We start from the raw sequence: 15,557 nt of genomic DNA on the forward strand, positions 1-15,557 counted from the left end.
TCATATAATGTATGGACAATTTCAGGTTGGTAGAGGACCAAGGAAGGGTTGTGTTCCACTAGAGCTGAACAGTGAACCAAAGAAAACAGCAAGGATCCACAGCAGGAAAGTTAGTGATACCAGTAAACATTTCTTCAAAATAGGCGAGTCTGAGCATTTCTTCTTTTCGGGCAAACCACAGAACTCCTGCATTACAACATCAATTACTGCATCCAGAAGCCTCTTAGACTGCAGATCCACATCTGTGGAATTCATGACCTGATTTCGCACCTGTCTTAGATGCTTGATTGCCATTTCTGTCTCCACAGAAATCTTTGCTTCAGAATTCTGGCATTGATAGGTTGAGGAAATGCCTGTTGAGTATATATCAGAAGCAATTCCAGATGACACAGAAGTGAGGTCAGAGAGACCACCATTGTCTGATGAAGGGGAAACTTCTGGAAGCAATGGAAAAACAAATTTCTGAAACAGAATCAGATGCCCAAAATTATTTCTATAAACAATCCAGGTGGAGCTTATATACATACATAAGATGTAAATATTCAAATGCATTTGTAAAATTTCTGCACAAAAATATATAAAATACGTACTATGCATGCTCCTAAAACTGTGATGAGACAGTAGAGGTACGCATCTGAAGAAGGAATGGAGAAGTGAATTTTGAAATTACCTCGGTGGAATCGCCAAATTGATAATCATCCACAGCCTCCGAAATAAGAGAAAAGTCGGCGGTGTCGTTTGGCGATTCGTGCAATGCAGCACCTTCCACAAACGCAGAGAACTCAGAATTCAAGTTCTTCTTCGCATTCTGCAAAACATGTAGAGGATCGGTCAAGGTATACATATACGCGTTATGCGAATGCATGTGCTTGTAAAAAAAGCCGATCAGGATTCCGGCGAGAAGGATACGAACTTTCAGAGTCTTCTTAGAGTGATCGTGAATGGATTTCGATTTGCGATTGGCGAGAGAGAGATCGTTCTGAGGAGTTTGCAAATGGACGTCCCTCATCTTCTCTCAGCTTCGTGTTGGCGCGAAGGTTTGAATTTCGTCCGAGGGAGACAGAAAAGCGGATTTAGCAACGTCTACAGAGGGAGAAGCGGATGGACGTTAGGCCCTTCAAGAATTAGTCTAAACTTAGCATTTCTGGTTGGGGGCCCATTAGCCCGTCTGTTAATCAATATATGAAAATTGAAGCCTGTTTTGATGCCTAGTAGCCTGCTAACTACTTAGCTTTTGGAATATTACACGAGAAATTCTATAATTTTTAAAAATAAAGTGTTGTGGAGCATATTTGTAATTTTAAGAAGTTTATAGAAGTAGTTATATTAAATATGTATTTTTTAAAACAAAATTCTGTTGTTTTTTTTTTTGAAGGAAAATAATTATGGCTCACGTATTATTGAGTGTGACCAGTGGACTTAGTATATCAAGTCATTGCGGTTCAACTTAATTATTCAATGCTTGACATTCACTTGGTCTTCCCTAGCATATAAGTCATTCGCCATCACCAATAAGCAAGTCATTTAGTTAGCTATAGATTGAGTTATTCTTAGTCATTCAACATATATATTTAAAGTCATCGAAATTCAAATACTCAATTCAAATCACTAAAAGATAAAATCATGTTTTATTATCAACCCATTGTAATTTAATTTGTTACAATGTTTTACCAACATTTGATTCAAGGCTACATCTCCCCATTAGTTGTCATATTCCACATCTCTTTATTACATTGGCTTGATCCGGGTAAGAGCTACATTGTTCTTCTATTGTATAAACACATACTTCATATTTGGACCGAAAAGAGTTCATAATTTATTAATATAGACACTACCTAATTCATAAGTTACCTTAACTAATTCGAACTTGATCAATCTCTATTCAACACATTCCTCAATATTACTTTAATCTATATATCTCAAGTAATTTGGTAGTTTATGATAGGATTACCAAGAGAATTTATGCATTAGCACTCATAATTATTATGAATTTATACATTTTAATTTGTTTTTACATAATAATTATTTGATTAATGTTACATATTGAACAATTATTGATCATAATCATAGTCCGCTGATTAATATTGAATATTGAAGACGGTAATCATAGTAAATATGAAATGTCACCTCCCACTGAATCTAGTGTGGAAACATAATTCACATTATGCCACTAAACATAGATTTAGCGGACAAACTTTCAACACTATCTCCCCTAATCATAATTACCTCTTTAATTAGTGCCCATCCATTTTCTTCAACTACAACCGTCACCATGACGATTATGAATTAAACCCAAAGCACCCGTGCACCAATTTACAACATATATATGCTTATCAATAATTAAGTTGTGCCCACAAAATTGTGTAATAAAACTGTTGAGCATATAATATATATATATAAACATAAATGTGCAATTCAATTATCCGTTTAAATTTTTAGGTGAGATGGAACACATGCTTCAATTAAAACTAATAAAAAGTCATTGTTCTAAAAAAGCACTTTTAATATATATATATATATATATATATATATATATATATATATATATATATATATATATATATAAAGTCAACCCAACGAATTGAAGAAATATATTATATTAATCAATAAGGTATTGAATACACATAAGAGGAGTGGACTCCTAAATTGAAGAACTACTATTAGAATCAACTGTGGTCGTAACTAGTGTGTATGCCAAACGGTTAGCTAACCACCTATTAAAATTAGCTTGACCTTTGGACGGAATAATTAATCGGCCGTAATATACAGTAATGATTGCTGAGATTAGTGGTTGGTCTACGTTGCATATATATATAATATTATATTTAAGTAGTTAGGACGGATTATGATTGTGCGCCATTTTAACTAGTGCTAAGATCACGCTTGCTTCCATATATCATTACTCTTATCTAATATAATCCCACCAAGTAATAAAATAAAAGTGATCTAACAACTTGATCATATCGTCTATAAATTACGATTTACATTTCTATATATCACGCATCATCAAAACGTATTCGATTGTTGGATCAGTTCCTCTGCCAATCAAAAACTAAGCGGTAATCCCTACTCCTCATGCATGCATTTCGTTGTGATTATTATATTAATTAGCTTCGATTCAGCCTCGATCATTTGAAACTTAATTATAGTACATATATATATGATGATGATGATCCATATATATGCTAGCTAGCTAGCTTATTCATGTGTTAACGTGCGTATGTATATTTTATATTTATTTTGTTACGTTCCAGATTAGTATATTGGGAGGGAGGGCGTGAGGATAATATACGAGATTATTGAATCATGAGGAGTTGCAGCTTGGTAGTGGTGTGCATGGCGTTGGTGTTGATCTTGGGGAATATGCAAGCCGGTGCGGAACATTTTAACGTGGAGGAGCATCGGCTACGGCTTCTTGGTGCGGCAAACTATCTTGGTCGAAAAGTTCTAGGCAGCAGCACTAGTGATGAAGATGAAGATGAAGCTGAAGCTTCAGAAAATGATGTAAATGAGAATCAAGGTAACTACGGCCAAGGTTCTGCTCCGCCTGGTTCATCCTCCGATGGAAACACCCATCGCGTTTTCCCCTGTGAAAATCTAAACCAGTGCACCGGTGGGCGAAAGAACTGACCACCGTACTACCCAACTTTCTACCATATGTAGTATGAATTATATATATAGATAACGTTACAATTATATTGAAGGAGTGAAATATAATTTTATCATTTTTTTTTTAAATAAAAAGTTAAGAACATGCTAGGCAGCCTATATTTTAATTTGCAAGCTTGTACTACAATAACATTATAATTAGCTTATGCGAGTATGTATAATAGACGAAGATAGGATTTTATGTATATGCATATATACATTTGCAGTACAATGTACTCCATATTGCTACGTGATATATGTAAAGTGTGGTATTGTTCATTTTGTGATTGTCCATTTTTATATCGGCTGGCCAGTTAAGGCTAATTAAGCTAGATTAATTCCATAACTTTATATCCAAATATTAAACATATACAAATATAATATGTGGATAAAATCCGAACCATCAATATTTATGCAAGATCTAATGGATAGGCAAAATTTTGTAATATTTATAAAAATTACCTAGTACTTTTTTCATTTTTTTTTAAATGTTAGATCTACTAGATCAATGATTTAGATTTGTCCACAGGTTTTCACAGAGAGTGGTTCTCATATTAACCAAATTATATATATATATATATATATATATATATGTGTGTGTGTGTGTGTGTGTGTGTGTGTGTGTGTGTAATTTAATATAGATCTAATAATTGTATTGACAAAAAAAAAATGAAAATTGCTATTTAGATGAATAATTATAAATAGGCAAAAACTTGTGTGAGACGGATCGGGTCAATATTAAATGTAATATTTATACTAGAAAAATGTAGTACTAATAAGTAATAAAATATTTATTACTTATATAAGAATGTGTAATATTTTTGAAGAAAAATGCAATAATTTTACTTTTTATTTAAAACATAATTAATTATCAACTAAACTGTAATGTAATGACATATTGATTACCATTTTAAATGAGTTGTCATAGGTTTAAATTCCTACTGAGAATGAGTATTTAAAAAAAAAACATAATTAATTATTAATTTAAATTCTATATTATTAATTATGGTAAGCCAAGAAAGTGGAAAGCGACACATTAAATAATGAACTAACCAAAGGTCCAATTGAGGTCCCCGAAAGAAGTAGCTAGGTCGGTAAAGCATGCATTATTTTCACCCTAAAGATCAGATTAGGAGTTCAATTTTTGGTTAATCTAATATAATATTGATATAATCATTTTTACAATTAATTTCTCTATTTTTCTTTAATTTTAAATCTATGCTCAGCTCCATTATATTCTGATTCAATGCAATAATTAAGTATATTTAACCTGCAGATTAGAGCTCGGGGTTAATTAGTTCTGGATTTCTCTTCTTCTTTAAATAGGCATGCCAGCTTGATATATATATGCGTGTCGATCAACAGCTTATATAATAAGGTCCATAAGGATACGATGCTTGCAACACGCGGCGTGCAAAGCTTAACTCGTGTAAGCTTCGTCTATTACTCAGCTCATCATCCAATATATATAATGAAGTCAGTCTGCAGCTAGCAAACATTTATTGTATTCAATTTTGTTTATTTTCGGATCGGACAACACTGTACTAAATTAAATATAGTAGCCAGCTAGGATATACATATACTTCATCCGTCCTCAGATCAACTAAAAAGTAAAAAGCATATGATTATTTTAAAGGTTGGATAAGATAGATATTAGATATATAGATCCACCGTAAGTAAAAACAGTCAACTATGGCTCCATCTCCCAAGAGCTTGCTCCAATCTTCCCTATAAATAGGCTGCCTCCTCTTTTCTTCCCATTTCATTCATTCACAACCCATCCGACAACGTAACACATCAGATCATATATATATATATATATAAAGAAAATGAAGTACTCTACTATGTTTGTTGTTGTCTTTGGTTTAGCCTTGTTGTTGGCACCAACAACAATGGCACAACAGTGTGGGAGCCAAGGCGGTGGGCGTGTGTGTCCCAGCGGCCTTTGCTGCAGCCAGTGGGGCTACTGTGGCACCACTTCAGCCTACTGTGGACCTGGCTGCCAGAGCCAATGCAAATCTACTACTGCTTCTGCCCACGAATCAACCGCTAAGTCGGATCCCGCCGGTGGTGCCAATTGATCGATACGCCCGCATAACATAATCCATCCTACCTATACGTTAGACCAACATGCACGCCCACAGTTGTACCATAACCCTACCCAACAGTTATGGCTAACAAAAAATAAAATAAAACATGTGTCATCATCGTTTAGTTCAATACTAGGGTAGGTTACATATGAAGGGATGAACATACATGGGATCATCTCATAAACCTTACGTACGAATGTACGATTGCCCAGCCTACTGTATTTTGTAAACTCCGACTACTTTATTTTAATTTTGAATAAGAAGAGGCCTGCACGGTTGCAAAAGTTCCATTTTAAATTTTATCATTAATATTTTGTTTTTAAATAATGTTGGGATACTCCCGAATATATCTAAAAGTATAACAAGTTTTAATCATTGTTATATTTATGATTTATGTCTATTTTTTGTTAGTTTTTTAATACATTATAATATAAGATTTATACTCTTTTTTTTTTTTTTAGAATAACCGAAGCTTCATTGAGAATTGAAAAAGCTCGAAATACAAGTAGATGGGGAAGAATTCCAAGTACTAATTAAGGACAGACAAAGAACCTATCGTCCTAGCCAAAACATGAACTACCTGATTCGTTGATCTTCTAATATGGCGAACACAGACGTTGCCCATATCACTAGCAATGAGATGACATTGCTTTATAAGCAAACCAACATAAGAAAAGTCCAAAGTTAAAGAATTGGAAGTAGTACAAAAGTTTAAACAGTCTGATTCAACAACAACAATATGTCGCGCAATTTGGGGCATTCGTATTTCATAGTCAGAGGTGAAATTCTTGGATTTATGAAAGACAGGCAAGTGCGAAAGCATTTGCCAAGGATGTTTTCATTAATCAAGAACGAAAGTTGGGGGCTCGATAATGATGTAAGAACAATTTTGTCCGATAAAAAAAATAATAGTACAATATTTGTAAAGTAATGTACAATTGTACCATTATAGAAATACATACAAAAATATGAATTAATACCACAATGACCTAAATCATTCCAATAAATCAAAAGCATAATTGAAATATTGAGTATTGTTCTAAATAATCAAAAGAAGATTAATTCAACCAAAAAAAAAAAAACCTTAACATAAATTTTTTTTTTTTAACTACAAGCTAAGAAAATGATTTTTAAAATTCTCGATTTATATATAATCGATGCTAAACTTTAAATGTTATATATTTAATTGAGCTAATTATTTGATCAACGTTAATATAATGAATATTAATATTGACTTGCTTTATATATATATATATATATATATATATATATATATATATATTGAGAAAGAAAAATTATTGAGGACCAAATTGATAATTTCAAAATAGTCGAGGGACCATTTTGGTAATAAACTCTTAAATATAAGTGTACGTATAGAAAATTGACATAAACAATAATTTTACAATCAATTTCTCTATTTTCTTTAATATATAAATTATAAATCCATGATCCATATGGACCATATATTCTCATCCAATGCATGCATGATGCAATAATGAAGTATATTTAACTAACCAAATCGAGTTAATTCCACTACTAGAGGTATATTATTGTCTTGGATGTAAATTTCAAATTTAATATTAACTATCGTTTTTGCCCTTTAATATTTCTAACTATTAATTTTGGACACTTTTAATTTTTTTATGATTTTCTTTTAATTTTTAATAAGAATATTTGTTATCTTTTCATATTTTTCTTTTGTTATTTTTTCGATTTTAACCGATTTAATTGGTTTAGAACTTTACTAAAAACTGGTTTAAAAATATATGATAGTACATACTAATCCCCTCGGTATATGGGTGTATGTATATGTATGTAAATGTATAAAAACATGTGTGGATAGCTCAATTGGTCATAAAGGTGAAACTTTGGAAGAATGACCAGGGATCGAGTCTTACCAACAACAGTAAGGGGGGTTCCTAGGAATGTATTTGTGTTTTGTATATAGAGAGGGTGGAGAAGGATTAAGAGAAAGATGGCCAAATGGCCTCTTTTATTCCAAAGGGCTAAAGGCCCTTTTATAGGGTCAACCGAGGTGGAACCCACGGGTTTGACCCACCTTTGACTCCGATCTGTATGTCAAGATCCGAATCGTGAGATCTCGATCCGACTGTAAGCGATGGCACGGATCTGGATATATAACTTATCAATATAGTTATTAAAAATCAGTGATTATCAAGTCTTAAACCAATTAAATCAATTATATTGAATAATTTAAAATATTAAATGATAAAAATAATAATTTGAGACTAAATTTGAAATTGTCAAACAAATGACCGGAATTAACTCAACCAAATTAAAACTTGGCGTTGTGGATCTATTTATTTTCTCTTCTTTAAATAAATGGCTAGGCATGCCAGCTTAGCTTTGTACTCCTTCCGTCCCATTTTATGTGTCTTACTTTTCTTTTTTGTTTGTTCCAAAATAGTGTCATCTTTTCAAAATTGAACATAACTATCCTTCTACATTTTCCAATTTACCCTTTTGACTTTCTAAATTCTTAGATAATTAATGAGGTAAGTACAATGTACTTTGTTCAAATAACACCTACTTTTGAGGGTTAAAATTGGAAAGTTAATAACATTTATTTTGTTGTATTAAAAATCGTGCAAAAAACAAATGAGACAATCAATTAGGGACCGATGGAGTATATAATAAGGATAGGATGCAACACGCGGCGTGCAAAGCTTAACTCGTGTAAGCTTCTTCTATTACTCAGCAATGCAATATGATGAAGTAGCTAGTAGTCAGTCTGCAATCTGCATATATGCAGCCAACATTTCTTGAATTCAAATTTGGTCTATTTTCGGACAACACAGTACTAATTAAATATAGTAGCTAGCTAGGATATGATATACTTCAATTCATCCGTCCGATCATCAACTAAAAAGCAGATGATTATTTTAAGGTTGGATAAGATAGATAGATCCACCGTACGTAAAAACAGTCAACTATGGCTCCATATCCCAAGTCTATCCGATGTTATCTGCATGTCCGCATGCATGCAGCTCGATCAGATCGAGAAGTAGGCTATATTCAGCTCACCTTGCTCCAATCTTCCCTATAAATAGACTGCCTCCTCTTTTCATTCCTGCTATCATCAATTCAAGAAATACCTAGCTAGCTACATATATAATATATATATAAAAGAAAATGAAGTACTCTACTATGTTTGTTGTTCTGTTTGGTTTAGCCTTGTTGTTGACACCAACAACAATGGCACAACAGTGCGGGAGACAAGCCAGTGGGCGTCTGTGCGGCAACCGCCTTTGCTGCAGCCAGTGGGGCTACTGTGGCTCCACTGCATCCTACTGTGGAGCTGGCTGCCAGAGCCAATGCCGATCAGCTGCTTCTGCCAACGAATCAACTGCTAAGTCGTCGGATCCCGCCGGTACGGGTGGTGCCAACTGATCGATACGCCCGCATCGCACAATAACATATATAATAATCCATCCCACGTTAGACCGTACCACCATGCATGTCCGCAGTTGTGCCGTAGCCCTAGCCCTAGCCAAGAGTTATGGCAAAATAAAACATGTGTCATCGTCGACCGTTTAGTTTAATACTAGGCCAGGGTATAGTAGGTTACATATGAAGGGATGAACATACATGTGATCATCTCGATCATAAATCTTACGCTTGCCCTGCCTACTGTATTTTGTAAACTCCAACTACTTTTATTTTAGTTTTGAATAAGATGAGGCCTGCATGGTTGCAAAACCTCCATTTTTAATTTTTTTCATTAGTTTAATTATTAATTATTCTACTAATACTCTATGCATATATCTAAAAACATAATAAATTTCAATTCATGTTATATTCCTAATTTAGATATATTAAAAAAAAAGGTATATTTTTTATTAACTTTTTAAAACATTATATTTCAAAAATTATAATATATAATTTTTAGATAAAATATCATAACTCTGGTTATCATTTCCCATCATTATTAACATACACATATACATATATACAATATATTTTCTTATATTTTTCAATGAGTTTGATATCAATATAAAAAATAAGTTTGATATCATTTAAATTTTAATTAATTCATTATATATATATATATATATATATATATATATATATATATATATATATATATATATATATATATATTACTCCGTATTATTTTAAAAGAAATATTTTAATATAATTAAAAAATTTTAGTATTAAATATTGGATATATATTTTTACCAATTGCACATGTAAAATAAATAAATAAAGAAAATAGCACTTTTCCCCCTGAATTATATACTTATAGCAATTTTCTCTCTTAAATTATTTAAGTGGTTGTTTTTTCCCTGAAATGTTAAATAGACATATTTATCCTTAAATTTGGTTCATCAAATTATGACCACAATTTGGTTCAAACCAAACAGACACTATAGCAACCAGACCGAAATATTCAATTACAACTTAGAATCGAAATCCGATATTTAGAGTTTATTAAAATCGCGAACTAGAACGGCCGGTTCATGCTCCGAACTGGAAAAAAAATAAAATACATTCATTATTGAATTTGAACTATTTTAAAATAAAGACGGTTCAAAATCGCGAATCAGATCCGGAATCGTCGGTTCACGGTTCAGGATTCAGTTTTTCCGATTCATAATTTTAATAAACTGAAATCCAAATTTTGGGTTCAGGATTTCATAACCGGAAATTTTTAATTTGAACCGTGGTCATTTGTACGTATACGCAATAATTTGTTGGAGAAGAAAAATAAATAACATGTTTACTTTAAAGATAGAAATGTCAATTTAATATATCGAGGAATTTGAAAAAATAATCATTTTTAAAATAATTGAGGGAACTAATGTACTTACATCAAGAAATAGTACTCCTAATTACCGCATGAGCTGTGTGAAAGGATGCTCATTTCTCTTTGTCATGCGGTCCATTACCGCGTGATAGGCCGCGTGAGGGTGTATTTTTAGCTATAATTTGAATTTTTTGATTTCAATTGCGAGGGTTAGCTAGATTTTTACTATTATTTAGATTTGTATTGAACTTTTAGAGAGATCATCTTCCCTAGAGTTCTTAGGACAAATTAATAACTTGATCTAAGGATCCTAATAAGAGGATCCCAATCACAATTATTATTGTTTTTTGAAAAGACAATTATTATTGTTGAAGATCGAATTGCTTGGATTTTGGAGATTGATTGTGCTTCAAGATATTTAAGTTTGTTCATTACAATTGCAATTTACATTTTCCTTGCTTCCACTGACTTTTCATTCTAGCTATCATGTGATAATGTGCAGCTAATTTTTAGGAAAAGCTAATTTTTAGGAAATTGGCCAGATTAAGTTTACTTGGGAGGGTGCTAGAATGTTTTGAATTACAATTAGAAAGTGATTTGATGTATTGACTTGAATTTTTGACAGAAATGGACATTTGTGTAAACTCTTGTATAATGATGATCGCATTATACAAGAAGACTACGAGGTGTGTAGTTGTCAAGAGATTTCATTCCCTTGATTGATTACACTCGTGTCAATTTACTTGTTTTCCTACGCTCTTGTGCTTAACCGTGCATTGTTACGTTCAATTTTCACGTGTCATTTTTAGAGAACGACACTCCAGGTGAATGAAGATTCCATCTTACTCAACTTACTTTCCATCGACCACTTACTAGATTATATATTACGATCGATCTAATCCAACTCAAAAAGATATAATATGTAATTTTTCCTTTTAAATTTTCACGTAAAATGTTTTATCTCATTATTCGTTTATAGTATCCATTTACACTATCACAACATAATTTAACAACATAACACAGTATATACGTATAAGCCTTCGTGTAATTAAACATATAAACAAAGCATAAATATATAAAACCAGAATCCATGTAAACAAAGCTCGGAGTTGTCGATGTCTTTAATTTCTTTAATTAATTAGATAGCTAGGTGCGTGCCGTCAAGAAAGTAATAAGGACATACACGGTGCAACACAGTGACACACGGCGCGCATAGCTTAATCCTAGTAAGCTATATATATGTATTACTCAGCAATATACATGAAATCAGTCTGCAATCTGCATGCATGCAGCCAACATTTCTTGAATTCAATTTTGTTTATTATTTTCTAACGACAGCTCTAAATATATTAGGATATATATATATATATATATATATATATATATATATATATATATATATATATATATATATATATATATTGTTGACTGTTTTTTCGGTGGACCTTATCCAACCTTAAAATATATATAGCATCGTAAATGAAGATGGATGAAGCATATATATATATATATATATATATATATATATATATATATATATATATATGGCTCAACCTCCAAAGTCTATCCGATTATTATCACCGTACCGCTAGCTAATTAAACCTTAATTGCTCCAAACTTCCCTATAAATAGACTGCCTCTTTTCTTCCCGTTTCATTCATACACAAAGAAAGATCAAGAAACACCTGCACAACTATACATAAATTAAAAGAGAAAATGAAATACTTTACTATGTTTCTTGTTCTCTTCGCTTTAGCCAACTTGTTGTTGACACCAACTACAATAATGGCACAACAGTGTGGGAGTCAAGCCAGTGGGCGTCTGTGCGCCAACGGCCTTTGCTGCAGCCAGTGGGGCTACTGTGGCTCCACTGCAGCCTACTGTGGAGCTGGTTGCCAGAGCCAATGCAAATCTACTGCTGCTGCTTCCACCACCACTACCACTGCAAACCAATCAACCGCTAAGTCGGATCCCGCCGGCGGTGCCAACTGATCGATCTCATCGATAATGTATGACCACCTCCACCATGCACGCACGCACGCCGATATGCCGTAACCTGCAGGCTAACAAAAAATAAAAGATGTGTCGTCGTTTATTTTAATTCTAGATAGGTAGGTAGGTTATGAAACTAAAGTGGGATGAACATCCATGTGATCATCTCACAAATCTTAGCTAGGATATGATGCTCCTGCCTACTACTCTATGTAGTTACGTTTGTAATGTCCGACTACTTTATTTTAATTTTGAATAATAAGATCGATGTGGCCTGCATGGTTGCAAAAACTAACCTAAGTTCCATTTTCATCTTTTGCCTATTTTTAAAAAAACTTTTAATAGTTAATCATACAATATATAATTAATATTATTAGAAATATATTACTTGTCAAAAGAGTATTTTACATAGATATATATCACGTGTAAGGAGGCCTTGAATCCACATTTCTCCTTGTCACGTGGTCCATTACCGAGTGATGAGCTATGTGAAAGTAGGCGAGTTCTCAGTTATAAATTGAATTCTTTGATTCTTTGATCTCAATTGTAGGGTTAGTTAGATTTTTATCATTGTTTAAATTTGTACTTTCTCTTTTAGAGAGAGAATCCCCCTAGGGTTTTTAGAACAAATTGACAACTTGATCTAAGGATCCTAAAGTGAGATCCAATCACAATTGTTGAAGAATTGCTTGGGTTTTAGAGATTGGTTGTGCTTCAATGCAATTTAATTACTTTTTCCTTCAAATTCTTTTACTACCAGAAAAACGTATATATATAGACAATGTGAAATTAATTCGTAAGCAATTGGCCGGATTAGATTTACTTGTGAGGATGCTAGAGAGTGTTTTGAATTACAATTAGGATGACTTGATGCTTTGACTTGAATTCTTGTTGGGAGCTAGGGCCGATCCAGATTTTTTGTAGTGGGGCGAAAGTTTAATACTATACAAACAAGATAATTTTAAAAAAAAAAATACTTAAAAGCATAACCATAAATATTGTTGGATATGTATGAAAGATTAAAATACATCAAAATTTTATTAAAAAAATATTCATATCAAAATATGAAATATAATTAATTTGATAAAATGATTTAAATAAAAAATAATTGAGGGTATATATGAGTTAATACTATATGAGGTCCTTCGTGTAGAGTGATTTTGTCACATTTAGTCTTAAACTTTCAAATTGACCATTTGTGGTTCTTCGACTTTCAAATTTAACCATTCATGGTCCAAGTTAACCATCCATGGTCCTTCAAGTTTTGAAATTTAACCAGTCATGGTCCTTTTAAAATGACCCTGATTGGTTAAAATTTAATAGTTGAAGGACCATGTGTGGTTAACTTGGATCACGGATGATTAAATTTGAAAGTCGAAAGACCACAAATAGTCAATTTGAAAGTTTAGGACTAAACATGCAAAATCATTATACTCGGATCGGAGGACCTCGGACAGTATTAACTCATATATATATACACACACGTACAAGTGGTACTATATATGGGGGGTGGGGGGCAGCTGTCCCCATAACCTCGGCCCATTGTAGCTCCGCCCCTGAGTGAAAATGCAGCGCACTTTTGTGTAGACTCTTGTATAATATAATGATACCCACATTATACAAGAGGTGGTCTAGGAGGCATGTAATAGCTAAGAGATCCCATTCCATTAATGACACTCATGTTAGTTTACTTGCCTCCTACGCTCTTGTGTTATCTGGTTATTCTTTTATAGTATCCATTTACACTAGCTATCATAACATAACACAGCATGCATAAGCCTTCATGAGTTCATGTAAACATATCCGTTACTATTAACTAACCTCTCGTATAGAGAAGAAGAATTTATTGTTGAAATTAAAGAATAAAGACTATTTTATCAATGTCTTAATTATTTCAACACATAAATATATAAAACCAGAATCCATGTAAACAAATCTCGGAATTGTCGATCTTAGCTAGCTAGGTAGATGCGTGGCGTCAAGAAAGTAATAAGGACATACACGGTGCAACACAGTGACACACGGCGTGCATAGCTTAATCCTGGTAAGCTATATATATGTATTACTCAGCAATATATATGAATTGGAAGTCAGTCTGCATGCAGCCAACATTTCTTGAATTCAATTTTGTTTATTATTTTCCAACGACAGCTCTAAAAATATAGTAGGATATATATATATGCTTCATCTTCATTTACGAAGCAGGCTAGGGGCTATATTTTAAGGTTGGATAAGGTCCACCGAAAGTACAGTCAACATATATGGCTCAACCTCCCAAGTCTATCCGATAGATTATTATCACCGCGCCGCTAGCTAGCGCAGCTGGATCGATCAGCTAATTAACCACCTTAATTGCTCCAAACTTCCCTATAAATAGGCTGCCTCTTTTCTTCCCGTTTCATTCATACACAACATCACATCAAAGAAAGATCAAGAAACACCTACTATACTATACATAAAAGAGAAAATGAAATTCTGTACTATGTTTCTTTTTGTCTTGGCTTTAGCCAGCTTGTTGTTGACACCATCAACAATAATGGCACAACAGTGTGGGAGTCAAGCCCGTGGGCGTCTGTGCGGCAACGGCCTTTGCTGCAGCCAGTGGGGCTACTGTGGCTCCACTGCAGCCTACTGCGGAGCTGGCTGCCAGAGCCAATGCAAACCTACTACTACTACTGCTTCTGCAGCCACCGACACCACCACCACTGCAAACCAATCAACCGCTAAGTCGGATCCCGCCGGCGGTGCCAACTGATCTCATCGATGATGCGTACGTTGGACCACCATGCACGCACGCCGATGTGCCGTAACCTGGCCAACAAAAAATAAAAGATGTGTCGTTGTTTAGTTTAATTCTAGATAGGTATGGTATGGTAGGTTATGAAACTAAAGTGGGATGAACATACATGTGATCATCTCACAAATCTTATCTAGGATGCTCCGCTCCTGCCTACTACTCTATGTAGTTTGTAATGTCCGACTACTTTGTTTTAATTTTGAATAAGATCGATGAGGCGTGCATGGTTGCAAAAAGCTAAGTTCCACTTTATCTTTTGTGA

At 33.4% G+C, this 15,557-nt stretch overlaps 2 protein-coding genes and 1 long non-coding RNA gene across 4 annotated transcripts; 2 read left to right on the forward strand and 1 right to left on the reverse strand.

Moving 5' to 3' along the window:
- Positions 1–1,024, reverse strand: LOC109169654. Of its 2 annotated transcripts, XM_019318517.1 has the most exons (4): positions 914–1,024; positions 671–808; positions 414–462; positions 7–353 (listed from the first exon to the last, which is right to left on the reverse strand). In XM_019318517.1, exons 1-4 carry the CDS (start codon positions 1,007–1,009, stop codon positions 22–24), a joined length of 615 nt encoding a protein of 204 aa, XP_019174062.1. In that variant the 5' UTR covers positions 1,010–1,024; the 3' UTR covers positions 7–21. The 2 variants fall into 2 exon arrangements, with proteins under 2 accessions (XP_019174061.1, XP_019174062.1); XM_019318516.1 differs by having other exon boundaries at positions 1–462.
- Positions 1,025–2,923: 1,899 nt separating this feature from the next.
- Positions 2,924–3,737, forward strand: LOC109169655. The gene is made up of 2 exons (XR_002052276.1): positions 2,924–3,059; positions 3,255–3,737. It is a non-coding gene; the product is annotated as an uncharacterized LOC109169655 (long non-coding RNA).
- A 5,217-nt stretch (positions 3,738–8,954) lies between these two features.
- Positions 8,955–12,498, forward strand: LOC109169760 (lectin-D2-like). The gene is made up of 2 exons (XM_019318656.1): positions 8,955–9,129; positions 12,263–12,498. Exons 1-2 carry the CDS (start codon positions 8,955–8,957, stop codon positions 12,496–12,498), a joined length of 411 nt encoding a protein of 136 aa, XP_019174201.1.
- Positions 12,499–15,557: the final 3,059 nt, after the last annotated feature.

The sequence above is a fragment of the Ipomoea nil genome, unplaced genomic scaffold (genome assembly GCF_001879475.1).
Source record: "Ipomoea nil cultivar Tokyo-kokei standard unplaced genomic scaffold, Asagao_1.1 scaffold3321, whole genome shotgun sequence".
Lineage (NCBI taxonomy): Eukaryota > Viridiplantae > Streptophyta > Magnoliopsida > Solanales > Convolvulaceae > Ipomoea > Ipomoea nil.

Bases quoted from the DNA above. Each gene is read 5' to 3' on its own strand.
- LOC109169654 (XM_019318516.1), bottom strand. From the start codon at position 1,009: ATGAGGGACGTCCATTTGCAAACTCCTCAGAACGATCTCTCTCTCGCC. The intron at 809-913 runs GTTCGTATCCTT...CATGTTTTGCAG, and splicing joins ACTCTAAGAAGACTCTGAAA to AATGCGAAGAAGAACTTGAA. The intron at 463-670 runs GTAATTTCAAAA...ATTCTGTTTCAG, and splicing joins AATTTGGCGATTCCACCGAG to AAATTTGTTTTTCCATTGCT.
- LOC109169760 (XM_019318656.1), top strand. From the start codon at position 8,955: ATGGCACAACAGTGCGGGAGACAAGCCAGTGGGCGTCTGTGCGGCAAC. The intron at 9,130-12,262 runs GTACGGGTGGTG...TCTTCGCTTTAG, and splicing joins TAAGTCGTCGGATCCCGCCG to CCAACTTGTTGTTGACACCA.